Source organism: Pyrgilauda ruficollis, unplaced genomic scaffold (assembly GCF_017590135.1).
Source record: "Pyrgilauda ruficollis isolate IOZ18807 unplaced genomic scaffold, ASM1759013v1 scaffold3, whole genome shotgun sequence".
Lineage (NCBI taxonomy): Eukaryota > Metazoa > Chordata > Aves > Passeriformes > Passeridae > Pyrgilauda > Pyrgilauda ruficollis.
The window spans coordinates 23294937-23307938 of NW_024524377.1; the positions used below are offsets into that span (position 1 = coordinate 23294937).

At 40.2% G+C, this 13002-nt stretch overlaps 1 protein-coding gene across 4 annotated transcripts in view; it reads left to right on the plus strand.

Annotated features, from left to right (window-relative positions):
- PARD3B (par-3 family cell polarity regulator beta) overlaps positions 1-13002 on the plus strand; it is a 394458-nt gene that overhangs the window by 309608 nt on the left and 71848 nt on the right. For all 4 annotated transcript variants that reach the window (XM_041472994.1, XM_041472995.1, XM_041472996.1 and 1 more), the window contains one exon: positions 3132-3428. In XM_041472994.1, coding sequence (XP_041328928.1) covers positions 3132-3428 — 297 coding nt within the window. The remainder of the gene's footprint in view (positions 1-3131; positions 3429-13002) is intronic.

Here is a 13002-nt window from a genome sequence, read left to right on the forward strand (position 1 = left end):
TGTTGAGATGGTGATCTGTACCTCTCCTTAGCTCTTGTTTCTCTGCCAGCATAGTGCTGAGGGGCACTATCTATGAGGGGCATTTTATCTTTCTTCACAAATTTACACCAATTGTTTAACCAGACCCATCCAGTGCTGCAAGTTGGGGGCTGTCTTGTAGTAAGTGTTCAATGAGCTGTTTGCAGTTACAGTTGTGTTAATTTAAAAGTGTTTTGGTTTTTTAGGTTGGTAGGTTGGTGTGGGGGGGGCGTGGGGGGTGGGATGGGGAATAAAGATTTTGCTGTTTCAGATAGGGAGAATTTCAAAGGCAGGTGGAGAAATGATGAATGACTAGAGTGGGATACAGGGAAATGGCCTGCTTAGTGGAGTTGGCAGAGCATTAAAGTTATGGAAGGAACAGCACTTTTTTTTTCCTCACTAAAGAATTCCTGAGCACCTACTGGTATGTGCTATGGATAAGATTGCTTTAAAACTTGTGAAAACATGATGCCAAAATACAGTGTGGAAATGTAAAACTTCACAAAAATGTGAGAAATTTCAAAGGTGAAAAACATGTGAGAAGGCATAAAAGGACAGGTAAATAGAAAGAAAGAAAAAACAGTCATGTGATAGTTTGTTTCCCTATATTTGAACATTTGGATTGAAATGAAAAAGAGATCACTGAGCAAATTTTATAGATTTGTGCGGAAGAGTAAAAAGAAAACAAGAAATATTAATGCAGTTGTAATAGATGTATTGAAAGGATGAAACATTGATCATAAAGAATTTCACATAGCCGGGTATTGACTGGTCCATATAATATAGAATAGAAATAATTGTTTTTGAGAAGATTTTACTTATAATACTGGCAGCAAAATTGAAGATTGTGCTCAGAATGAGAAGCTGAAGAAGCTAGGCTTATTCACGGGAACAAAAGAAAATTGTGGTGACCTAATTCCAGCTTTTGTTGTACAGAATATACCAGTATTGATAGCAGGACAAATTACTCTTTCTATCAGACATGAAAGCAAGATTAGCGTGATGCTGCTGGCTGCACTACTCCTGCTTTCAAAGCAGTCTCAAATACCTGGGGGACCAGTGATGTACTGGTCCAGAGAACATGAAGGCTCATCATTTTCTGAGAAATTGCTGTGACTCATCTTGGGTCTGTGCCGTGCCTTCTGCACTGACGTGTGATACAACCATTCCTTGAAATGTAGTTTCTGCCTGTGTACTGTGTGTATGTGTACCCATGTGTGCCACAGAACTTGTATCTCAGTATATTCCTGCACTGAATTCTGTGTTTAGGGGTTTTTGATCTCTAATTGAGGGTGAAACATTCCACAGTTTCCCGGGTTAAACAAACCAAGTGACCTCAGCTGCACTCCTAAGTCTCGCCCTCAAGGCCTTTCATCATCTTGGTTTCCCTCCTCTGGACACACTCCAACACTTTGATGTCCTTTTTATGTTGAGGCACCCAAAGCTCAACCAAAGCACATGCTGCCCAAGATGGGGCACACAGGAGTTGAGTACCAGAGAGGAGAAAGCTCATCTGCTTCACTGAGGGAAGGCACAATGAATAGGGGGCACCCATCCCCGTGACAATTGTATAATTCTGTGAAAACTCATCCTGTTGTAAAGTACAACTACATATTAAGTAGTAAATTGAAAACCAGCATCACCTCTAGATATGTCCTAGCACAGTTAATGGAGATGTGAAACTGGAAAGCATGAGTGGAAAGCACACTGATATACTCAAGTATATGTGTAGAAAGGCATGTTGTTCTCATTAGAATTATTTGTGAACCTTTTTATCTACAAATTGTTTTCAAAGTATTAGCATTTGTTTTGATGATACAAATCTAGTGAAACAAAATAAGTGGTATGAATCCCATTCTGCACTTAGTAGTTCCTCTCTGTCACATGGAAGCTCCCAGTGTGCTCATCAGTTTTTTAGGGAATCTTTTCCTCCATGCCTTTTCAAGGCTTTCTCCGGAACACCTACATTTTTCAATATGCAGGGTTCTGAGGCTATTAAGCCTTACTTGGATAACCAAGTCTGCCAGACCCTTTTCACTTTTACTCCTGTGGTACAAATTGTACTGTTCTTTCTATACTGCTGTTGCACTCCAGTTGCAGTCAAAAGCAAATGTTGACTTCTGTCAGGTATTGCATCTCTGTGTCTTTCTTCCATTCCCTGTTTCTTCTTCCATGCTCCTCTATTTTCTGCAAATCCTATTTATTACATACTGTGGTCAGCATTCTGCCAGATCCATCTCACTGCACTTAATTACACTCTGTTGAAGAGTAGCTGAGCAGTTAACAGAAGAGCTGTATATTTTTTTTTTCCTCCAGCAGGAATGTTGAATGATTGAATAACATTTTAGCTTGAAATTTACCTGAATATGTTTTACTATTCCAAAGAGACTACACAATGGCCCTGATTAGCAGCAGCATTTTGTAATACCACTTAAGGCTTTATCACAGTGGAATACTGCCAGTAACAGTTTTTAATTCACTTATATGGACCAATTCATTTCTGTCAAATTTCTATTAATTTCTTTGCTGTTTTACTTTGTCCTTATCCCCTATATAATAAGGTGCCATTTTCACATTTATTTAGCCAAAATAAAATTTTTCAAAAATTAAATTTTCAGCAGATTAATTGTGGGCCTTTGATTTGAGACAAATGTGCTATCTCTCCATTTACATTCACATTCAATCCACTTTTCACAAGTTAATGTATTTAGGAGAATCTGGGTGGGTCAAGTAACCAGGGGTCAGTAACAATTTTACTGACTAATTTAGATAAAAAGTTTCAGGATTGGGTTAGGTGTATGCAGCTGCAGTGTGGAAGGTAGGTGTAGAATTAAACCTATATGTGTTCATGCATCCACACTTGTGAAAAGCCACACTATATTCAGCACTATTTTTTTTTTCATCAGAATGGTGACCAAGCTTGGTTACAAAGGTGATTGCCAGAGATAGAAAACAAAATTGCTGTGTGCACCACTCTGTTTTATCTGGCACCAGTTTCACAGTGTACTGAAAGCTCCAAGTGGTTGGGTTCAGGGTTGGTGTTTCAAATTTGTGTGAAGGTTACTGTTGAAGCAGATCCCATTGCATATTTGTTCTTTGCTTTTCATTGTTAGGATTGGTGCAAAGCATCAGGAGTTACGGCAAAAGCAGCTAAGAGGCCTGAGTGACTTTTCTGCTGGTCCTGGTGGACCTGACATTGATGATGATGAGGTGGATCCAAACTATGCCAGAGTGAACCACTTCCGAGAGGCTTATCCCCCAGGAAGCATCTACAGACCCTCGTCACCAGCAGTAGGAGAAACCTTTGTTTACCTGCGGGATTCTTGCTCAGCACCAATGGAGAGGGAGCACTTGGAAGGACTGTATGCAAAAATAAACAAGCAGCACTACCCACAGACTTCTGGTGACAGGTAATATTGCCACCTGGCATTACAAAAAATGATAGCTTGGTGGGGAGGGAGCCTGGGCCTCGGCAGGGCGTCAGACGTGGGACTGTTCTGATGGCCCAAACCCCTGAATTTACTGACTAGAAAGCCATGAATTTCCTCTTACCACAAGCAAGATTTGCTGCAGCCATAACCCCAGAGCATCTGAGCAAGACAGGAGTCAAACAGAAATCATTAAAGAAAAGTCCATATTTCACAAACAGAATGAATGAACTGACTGCAGTCCAATTCCTGCACTGCTGAAAGAGTGGTTTTTTCCTCTTTCAATCGGAAAAAGTTCTTACCCTGCAGTAAAAATAATCTCAGTTTTCAGATCCCTTTCAATCCTGTGGATCATCAAGTGTCTATTAGTAACAGGTTTCGTGTGATAGCATGATATATTGTATATGTTTATGGTTTTGATTTTCCCAGCTGTGTGATATTACACACTTCCAATTAGTTTGGGGAGAGGACTGAGAATCATGGCATTTTTATGCAGACTGTGAAGTGTGGCTTCACAAGACTGATTGCCTTTCACAGCCTTTCCAATAACTAAGTGGGAAGGAAAGAACAATTTTTAATCCTTACTGTCAAGCTTCCAGCATTGAAGAAAGCTGGTCAAGCTTTTTCCTGGGTTAAAGGGGAAACAAAAATTCCTTTGAGTTGATAAGTACCCACCATTATGATGATTTAAAAACTGGTTGCTTCTGGAATTTGGGGCTAAAAGAACATAAGACTTTATTTGTGGCATTATTATATCAATGTTGGCTTTTTCAAAGCAAAGTACAAGTGTGTGGGCAAGCCTGTGTGAAAGGAAGAGGACAGACATGGCGGACTTCAGGAACTATACATGCTTTGAGTGCATGTTACAATCTGTAGTGTCTCCCCATAGCCTCAATCCGTGCCATGTAATACCACACTCGTTAATTTTGGAGAAATATGTCAGCACAGATATAGAAGTGTTTCCAGTTTGTGGCATCATAGTACTTTAAAAACCTCTACTGAGTCATTGTTATAAATACTTATAAATATAATAAACCATTTCTGACATAAATCTAAGTTTGTAGCAGGGAATGGGCCAAGTATCTCTCTTTTGCTCACTTAAATACAGTATGGTACAATTCTTTCCAAACATAATGACAGGGCTTTTTTTTTTCTTCCATATAATTGACTCCTCCCCTACTGCATTAAAAAAGAGGTAGTGATCCCAGCTTTTTACCAGCTAGTGGATATCACTTTACTAGAAAAGTCTTGAGGCAGTTTTAACTGAAATCAAACAAAAGTTGCATGTAGTAAAGGGGTCAGAAACTGAATTTGTGCTAACTCAAACCAAGATCTGAGAATTCCCAGTGGAAGGTGTCTAAATTCAGGTGTGTGTATTCTCCAAATATGAACATATTCATGTGTAACTCAGCTGGACTAAGACATTGTTATAAAAGTTGCTTTGTAATTTCAGTTTTAACAGGGTTTTATAGCTTTGCATTTTAAATATATAATGAGTTTTGAAGTGAGGCCTATAGATTGTCTTTCCATGCAGAAAAAAGACATGCCTTCTTCTAGTGGATTGATTGTATTGTGGTTTTGACTCCACTGAATGAACTCTTGACTTGCTATGGGGACAAGATTGAAGTCCCAAACAAGTTTGGATTTGGTATGGGGATCCTGGATTTCAGTGTAGATTTAGCTGTAATTGCATGGCAACATGATAACTCAGTTGAAAAAACTAAACCCAAAACATCAAGCAGGCAGGAAAAGTTACCTCATAGCTAAGGCCCATGATTGGAAGTCACACTGAGAGGCTGTTCCATCTGTACTGAAAGACCAACAGTCGACAACTTTGCTTTGTTGAATTTCTCAGGCTTGTAACCAGATTAGGAAAAAAATAGGAAGTGTGCGATTCTTATTAGGCTGTCTTTGTTCTTTTTTTAAATCTTTCTTTTCTTTGTCTGAGAGACAAAATGGTGTTGTTATTCACCAGGAGAAATGTGCCAAACATGAATAATTCTATGTGAATTTATGCAGTGGGTCGTGAGGTCTCAGCCAACAGTTGTTGAATAAAGTGTCAACTTCAGGCAAGGAAATCTTTCTGTGCTAGAGGGAGAGTATTGAAAGGAGAAAGAGATGTGGAAAGAAAAATCCCTGGATAACACGTTAATTAAGAAAACAATCTGCTTCCAAGGGTCAAGTATGAAAACTACCTTGTCTGCCTCAAAATGATGGGAAGGGGTTATAATGGATGCTTATAAGCCAAGCCACTGTTATTTTGTGTTTGCGGGGCTGAACATTTATCAACACATTGGTCACGTAAACACTTATGCTTTGCTCTTGCTAGCACATGCATGCCTTCTCTCAAAGTTTTGCTATTAATTTTACTTCAGATGGATGGTTTTTTCTCCCACATGTGACTCTCAAGTTGTAATATAGTGCACGGAGACTTGATCAGTGACTAAAGTAAATGGGGTTAGGAATAGAAGGAGGATTTGAGCATAGCAAGAATAGATTACTTCATTTCAGTCTGAGAACTCCAGTTATGGATCATTATGATTGAGAATTAAAACTCATCATTTGAAACAAAAAGTTAATTTTTATTTTATGTTATTTTTGCAGAATAATGTATTAGCATAATTAATGCCTTTTAAAAATGGGAGGCCGTTTGTAAAGTATGAAACTTAGCTGGTCACATTTTGCATATGCTTTCCCTTTTCTCATCACCAGAATCCATCGCATATTCCTGGTTTGTTCTGCACCGTAGATTCACAATTTAAGCTGAGAATGTCCCTCAGCGTGCAGGAAAGCAACAGGGTGCACATGTAGTGGCTCTGTTGCTGTAATCATGATGAAGTATGTTTGCTGCCTCCAACACTGCTCCTCAGGGCACACACAGATCTGCTTCACATCGCTCTTTGTGCACTAACGTCCCATTTACCTCCACTTGCATCTGGCATCTCAGGGGCTTTTTGCTTTGGGTTTTTGGGGGCTTTGCTTTGTGTCTTATTTACAACTGTTGTGTAATGTTCTTCTGCAGTGCTTCACAATTGTTGACTTTCATTCCAACGATGACTATATTCAGTGAAATAGAAGTAATTTTTTGTGTATATTTTGCTGAAAGCTTTGGAATTCTTAACTAAGAGAGGTGGTATATAAATGTAAATTGTCCTTATTAATGAATATAGTGAAAGCATTAGCATGATCAGTGTATTCTGTGCATGTTAAGTTAGAGTGGAAAAAATTAGCTGGCAAAATCACACATTTCTTTGTAAATCAAGCATTTTTCTGTTTATTTCTAATTAGCCACAATTTTCTGTAATGCAAATGGCATCCCTAAGGATGGTGCAGCCTGCACAGCCACCTTGTGCAGCTGGGGAACTCACAGGGTCTTTGCCTGAGACGCTGTGCGTTTCCGAGCCTGCAGCAGGGGCTGAGTGATCCGTGGCCCATATGTTCCTGGAATGGGTGGTAAGTCACATCTCTGAGTTTAGTCATCAAGGCTGTGCCATGTCAGTGCTAAGTTGCACCGTGGCAGACCCTAGGTGTCAGACCAAAGCCAAAAGAGCAGATGCACAACACTATTATCACTTAAATGTCAGGCATGTCACACGGTGAAACCCTTTCTCACATTTCGAATAAACAATTTCGTCTTTTTTCTTCCCATGAAGATGGTGCTGTCAAGTATATCCAAACACCCCAAGTACATCTCTGGAAAGGTTCTAGAGACTTTGCTCAACTTATTTTCTCAGCCCAGAACTATGAAACATTTAAGTCTGATGCCAAACTCATTGCCAAGTGTAATTCTTCGCTTATTTATGTGGCTTATCTTGGGGAATTTCAAAGTGCTGGTCTGACAAAAACGAATACAGTTTTCCTTTGTTTAGCGAGAATAGATTCGGAGCTGTATCTTGTTGCAGTTTTAAAAAAATACCAATAAAAAACAGCACTCTTTTATTACATAGGAGTAAAGTCCAAAGTCCCAAAGTCTGATCCAGCTTTTTTTTTTTTTTGTAGATGCTGTTTGGGGGCCCACTGTGGAAGATCCTAATTTCTGTAATGTTAATTAATTGATAGAAAAACAGATCTTCCTTGTTTCAGTGTGAATGTCCCCTCATTGGAACTTGCAGTCTTTCAGAATTCTCAGTCTAGCAATATGTAAAGTTGAAAATGGGATAACGAAACCCATACCTCTGTGTCCCTCACATCTCACTCTCAGAGCTGGCCTGAGTCAACAGATAGAGAGAGGAGAGAGATGCTGAGCAGTCCTTTAAATCCTCTAAAGGATTAAAGGAAGAAATTGGTGTGCATATCCTGAGGAACCAAGTGCCAAATGTAAGCGATGTGTAAGCCTGAGAGGAGGGTATAAAAGGGTCCAGAGTTTTGAAATTTAGCAAAAAGAGCATTTTTTACTTAAAAACTAAATGCTTGTCTTTTGGGCAGGTATGGGCCACTCCCATCCTGCTCAATCCAAAGCCATAGGAATCCTGAGCTGCACAGAAAAGAATTTGTTGAAAAAGTGTGAGCTGGGGTTGCCCAGGTGTGGCACTTGGCCATGTGTGTCTCATGTGCCTCAAGCTGAAGTTTTCTTGTTCCCAGTTCAGAGCACCATGGGCATTGCTCATCATGCATCCATTTACAACACCTTTCCTCAGTGACTAGCATAAAAGCAATCCACTGCCCTGGGAATGGATGGTCCTTTACTCAGGGAAGATTATTCTTTGAGATGGATATTATGGAGGCAAGGTGGAAATTGAATGAGGCTGTGTAATATCTATGTGCCCTTTGCCACTGTACCTTGCATTGCTGTGGAAAGAGAAATATGGTCATGCATTGGAATATTTTGATTTACCAAGTGTGGCAAGCACAAGCAGGTATGTAGTTTCTCTTACCATAGAGTCTCTTCTGCTTGTGTCCTAAAATCATCTGTGCTTTTTCTTTGTCCTGTACTACTGTACATCATGAGACTCTCCTCTGATTCCTCTGGAATCTATTATTTCTGAAACATACCACAGGGCCTTCTGAACCTTTGGCTGCCATCTGGCCACTGCTTCCCATAATGTTAAAACTGAAAACTTAGTGTTGGGCAACTTACTGTCTGTCCTGGCTGATAAATTTCTGACAACAGTTAAATTCAGAGTGGCACTGGCAGTAGAGCAGAGGTTCTGTGGTTTCTGGGGGCTCTCAGTAGAGCTGTCCTTCTCATGGAAGCAGGGTAGTTCAGAAAACCCTTTGGCCACCAGTTCCAGTGTAGGCTGTGCCACTGGAGTTAGATTTGTGTTGTGTTTTTTGCTCCTCATACTGCTGGCAGTTTTCTTCCTTGGAAAGGGTGCATGGGTGCTGCATATACTCACTGTGCCAATCAGGGGAAATGTTGGGTAAGTGGACTGCCTGAGGAGACATGTTTAAACAAGCCTTGGGTTTGCTTCCCACCTATATGGGAAAAAAAAATTAAATTCTCTGGGTAGCATTCAAGCAAAATTACTTAATGTTTAGAGTTCGCTCTGCTTTTTCCCAGGAGCTCCTCATCCAAATCTTCCAACTTTGGCACCCAAGCCCTGTCATTCACTTTTCACAAAAACCCAGATTTCATGGAACTCAGGTGACCCTGAGCACTTTGGAGCATGTCTAAGGAGAAGGAAGTTGTCAAACTGCTGCTGCTGCCATGTAATGTGTGCATGCTTGTTTGAGGCCATGCATTCTTCAGCAGAAATAAATTCTGTCAGGAATAGTCACAAATCTGCCTGCGTGTATCCTGCCTGCTAGGGCTTGCATTTGGATCACCTCACTTATTGACAGATGTGTAAAATTTTATATACTGCACTCCCACAACTCCCTTGTGAGTGTCCTGCTGCAGATGCTGGGGAGCCTGAGTTTTGGCAGCTGTGTTAAGCATTCAGGTTTAGGTTGGGGTTTTTCCCTCCAGCCCTGTCTTTTCTTATGTGATATATTATTCTGTGGAATTATTTTACATTAATTCTGCATATTTACTGGTAATGTCCCATTCTTTCAGCCATTTGGATGCAAATGCAAAAGATAGGTCCCTGAAGAGAAAGCCAGGTCTGTTACTGGGAAGATGAGACCATAGCAGAGGATATAGTGTAATGCAGATGGTGTTGTCAGCCTCTTAAATGTACAAATAAAGACAAAGTGAGATTGTCCATGCAGCTGGAATGAAATCATGTGGCCTTGCATGTGTTCCTGCCATAGTGTATTTCCTAGTGTGATCAAGAGATGCTAAATTCTGTTTTATGCAGGATGTAATTTGACCAAAACCTCATACTTGCCTCTTTAACCAGCAGCAGAATGATATGTATATTAACTTTACTCTGTACAATTTTTTTTAACAAAACACCATTTGATTTTAAATGCTAATATGTGTGTGTGGTTAATTAAGAAGCCAGAATTGACTGTAAGGTTGACTATAAGGCTCCAAGAAAGAGAGAGGAAGATCGTTACACTTCTGCTTATAGATAGCTATTTGTGAACCAGCTGATAATGTGAAAAATTAAGATTTTGTAAGTGGCATTTTAAATGAATGGTTAATGGCTGACGATTAATTAAACTGAGTTGTTTAATAGAGAAGCTGTTAAAAGCTTGTTTATAGGCCAGCCACTTCCATACTGAAAGTGCAAACCCTAATAGCATGTGGTATTTACATTTAGTAGACAAGCAATGTATCTAGACATTTTCTTTGAACAGAGAGATCTACCTTAGTGGATACACAGTATGGATGGATGGATTGCGTACTCTGTTTTCTTCTTCCAAGTTAACAGTTGTCTGGTAGCAGTACATAGAGAGAAACGCATTTCCTCTGAGAATTTGGTAATCTTAAATAAAATTGTTAAGTCTTACTTTAATTAAAGTGTAGGGGACATGATTAAGTCTGATGTGGTTCTGTTTTCCCTTTCTTTTTTTCTACTCTCCAGTAGTCTGTTGTATTTCATACACTTCAGGGTTTTCCAAATACCCAGCTTTTCATTGCTCCAGGTTGTCTTCTGTCAGAATGAGTCTCTTTGGCCCCATCATTAGTCTTGCAGAGTTGCTCTAGCTAAGGAAAAAAAAAAGAAAGTATGTTTCAGTCAGGTTTATTCTGTACTGCAGTTCTGGTTAAATGATGAATGTGAGCCTAGTCCCATTTCCCTGACTGAAGAGAAACAAGCAGAAGGTCATTATGCTTCTCACAGTTGTGAGGCTTGTCCTTCCAGCAAGTCCTTTGCCAAGAAACTGTTTGTTTTTCTTTTGTTTTCCCTTTCTCTCAGCCCAGTTCCCAATCTTTTTATTAACCATCTCTTGTTTTCTCCCCAGCTTCTTGATATACTCATTTTGCCATACGATCTCCTAGCTTCTGGATATGCAAGTAGTGCAGAGAAAAACCCTGGTGACTTGGCCTTGTGCAAGCTTTGCTGGGTAGCCCACTGTAAGATGAATCCAGGTTGCTGATCTCAGGGACCTCACACTCTATCCAAAACCATGACTTTCAGAAAAATCCTCTCCTACGTTTTTTTCCCTAGCTGCTACTAGTTAAATGGGAAAAAGGGGGATTCTTTATTTCATTGTAGAGATAATCTTGGTTTAGTAAAACTGAAGGTGAGGGTATGGGTTTTGTTATGCTAGATTTTTAAGTCTGTGAATGAATGTGTCTATTTTGGAGGTGGAAAAGTTTGACTGAGGAGCCAGTTGATGTGTATTAGCACCTGTGTGTTCACACTCCAGGTGATGGGTGTGAGCTCACGGCAGGCTCTTTCTTGACTTTCCATTTCGTTGAGACAAATTAATAACCAAACTGTTCATAAAAGTAGTCAAAGATTAGTGGAAAACAAAGAATCATTTTCCCCAAGTCTGAAAGTATGAGCAAAAGACTCCATTTGGAGGAGGAAGAAAAACAGGTTGTCACTGGACTGCTTCAAAATGCTGAGTAGGTCCAGTTAAGAGAGTAGTGATACGTGTTCAGTAAGGGTGGAGAAGTAACTCTTATATAAGACAGGGAGAATGGACTCACTGGAGCCATGAGAATTTTTTTCAGTGTCTTCACTTCTGCTTGAGGTTATGTAAGGTCAGAGAGACCTGTGCTGACAGGTTCCCCTGAGTTACAGTTAAAGCAACTCCCAGCCTTCCGCCTAATTAAGCAGTGAGAAGCATAACAGAGCCCTGAGAGTCTTCAAGCAGCGTCTCACAATTTCTCATACATGCTCAAAATAAATTGGTTTTCCTAGATTCCCAGGAAAGCTGCTTTCACCTGGTGAGCAGGCTGCAGCACAGGGAGCTATGGGGTGTTCCTCAGATCTACCAGCATTGCCAGGCTCTGCTGCCACCAGGAACAATGCAGGAACTCTGGTAGGGTTTTCCAGCATGGCTGTTCATGTCCAGGCAAAGTGCACAGCACTGTGTGGTACTCATACAGCTTAACTGTGTAGTGAAAGCCTCACAGTGGAAATCATTGTCATCTCTGTGTATCCATAAGATGTAGGGAATTCTTACTGTATGCTGATTTTTCTACAGTCACAATTCACCTGGAGTTTACACCAGCAGATCTTTAAGATTTTACTACTAATTGCAGCATAATAAGATATAAAAGGTACAAGGGGGGCACAGATCTGACTAGAGAATGAATCAGTGGGAATCTTCTCATGGAAGTTTCAAGCATCTAATTGCTTAATAAATGATAAGGATAAAATGACTGCTCCTAAAAATTATCCATGACCTTGTTCCCTGTTTGTGCCAAGATGCCAGGGGCAAATAGTTGCCCAAGCGCTTAGTTGGCAGCATTGTTGACAGAAAGTATAGGCAAAAGCATGAACCAGATCTTTTGATTAGCAGAAAACTGTAAAAACTGATGTTAGAAAAGCTGAAAATCACTCAATATTGTACTAGCAGAAATATTGGGAAGAATGATGAGATGTGATGGAAATGACTTAATAGGCAACAGGATGCTGAATAAAAAGACAATAATTGTGATTATTGTCTGACAGCTGTGCAGAGTGTGCAGTCAATGACAAACTCTAAAACGTGCTGTTTTTCAATCCATGATCACAAATCCACTGGCACAGACAGTAATCCAAGGGGTCATAGTAAGCCAAGAAATAGTTTATTGTTTCATCAGCTCAAGCCTTCTGATGTAGTTAAGTTGGTATATACTCTGAACCCCTGTGACTGCCCTTGCATTCCCACAAGGGGACCTGGCACCATCTGGAGCCCACGTGTACTGTGGCTAAGGAGCTGTTTCTCTGGCAGGTCATGCAGCAGCAGGGCATTTGTTGACATTGATCAAGGTATCAGTATTGATCTTGGGATGGTCTAAGAGAATTGTGACTGCTTTGTGGAGAGTTATGTTAGACTCTCATAGAAAATGAAAGAAACAACTTGTCTTCAACTACATCGTCGTCTGCACCTGAGAGGTCTTTCATTAGGACAGAAAGACATGAGAAAACCATGTTGTTTCAGATAGTCACACTGGTTATCTCTTTTTATCAGACTTGTCCTTGATGTCTGGAGGCCATTTTTAGCAAGCAGTGAAGGGTTATTGCATGAAAGATTTTATACTCTTCAGTTGTCTTCAAAACAGGTAGCTGCC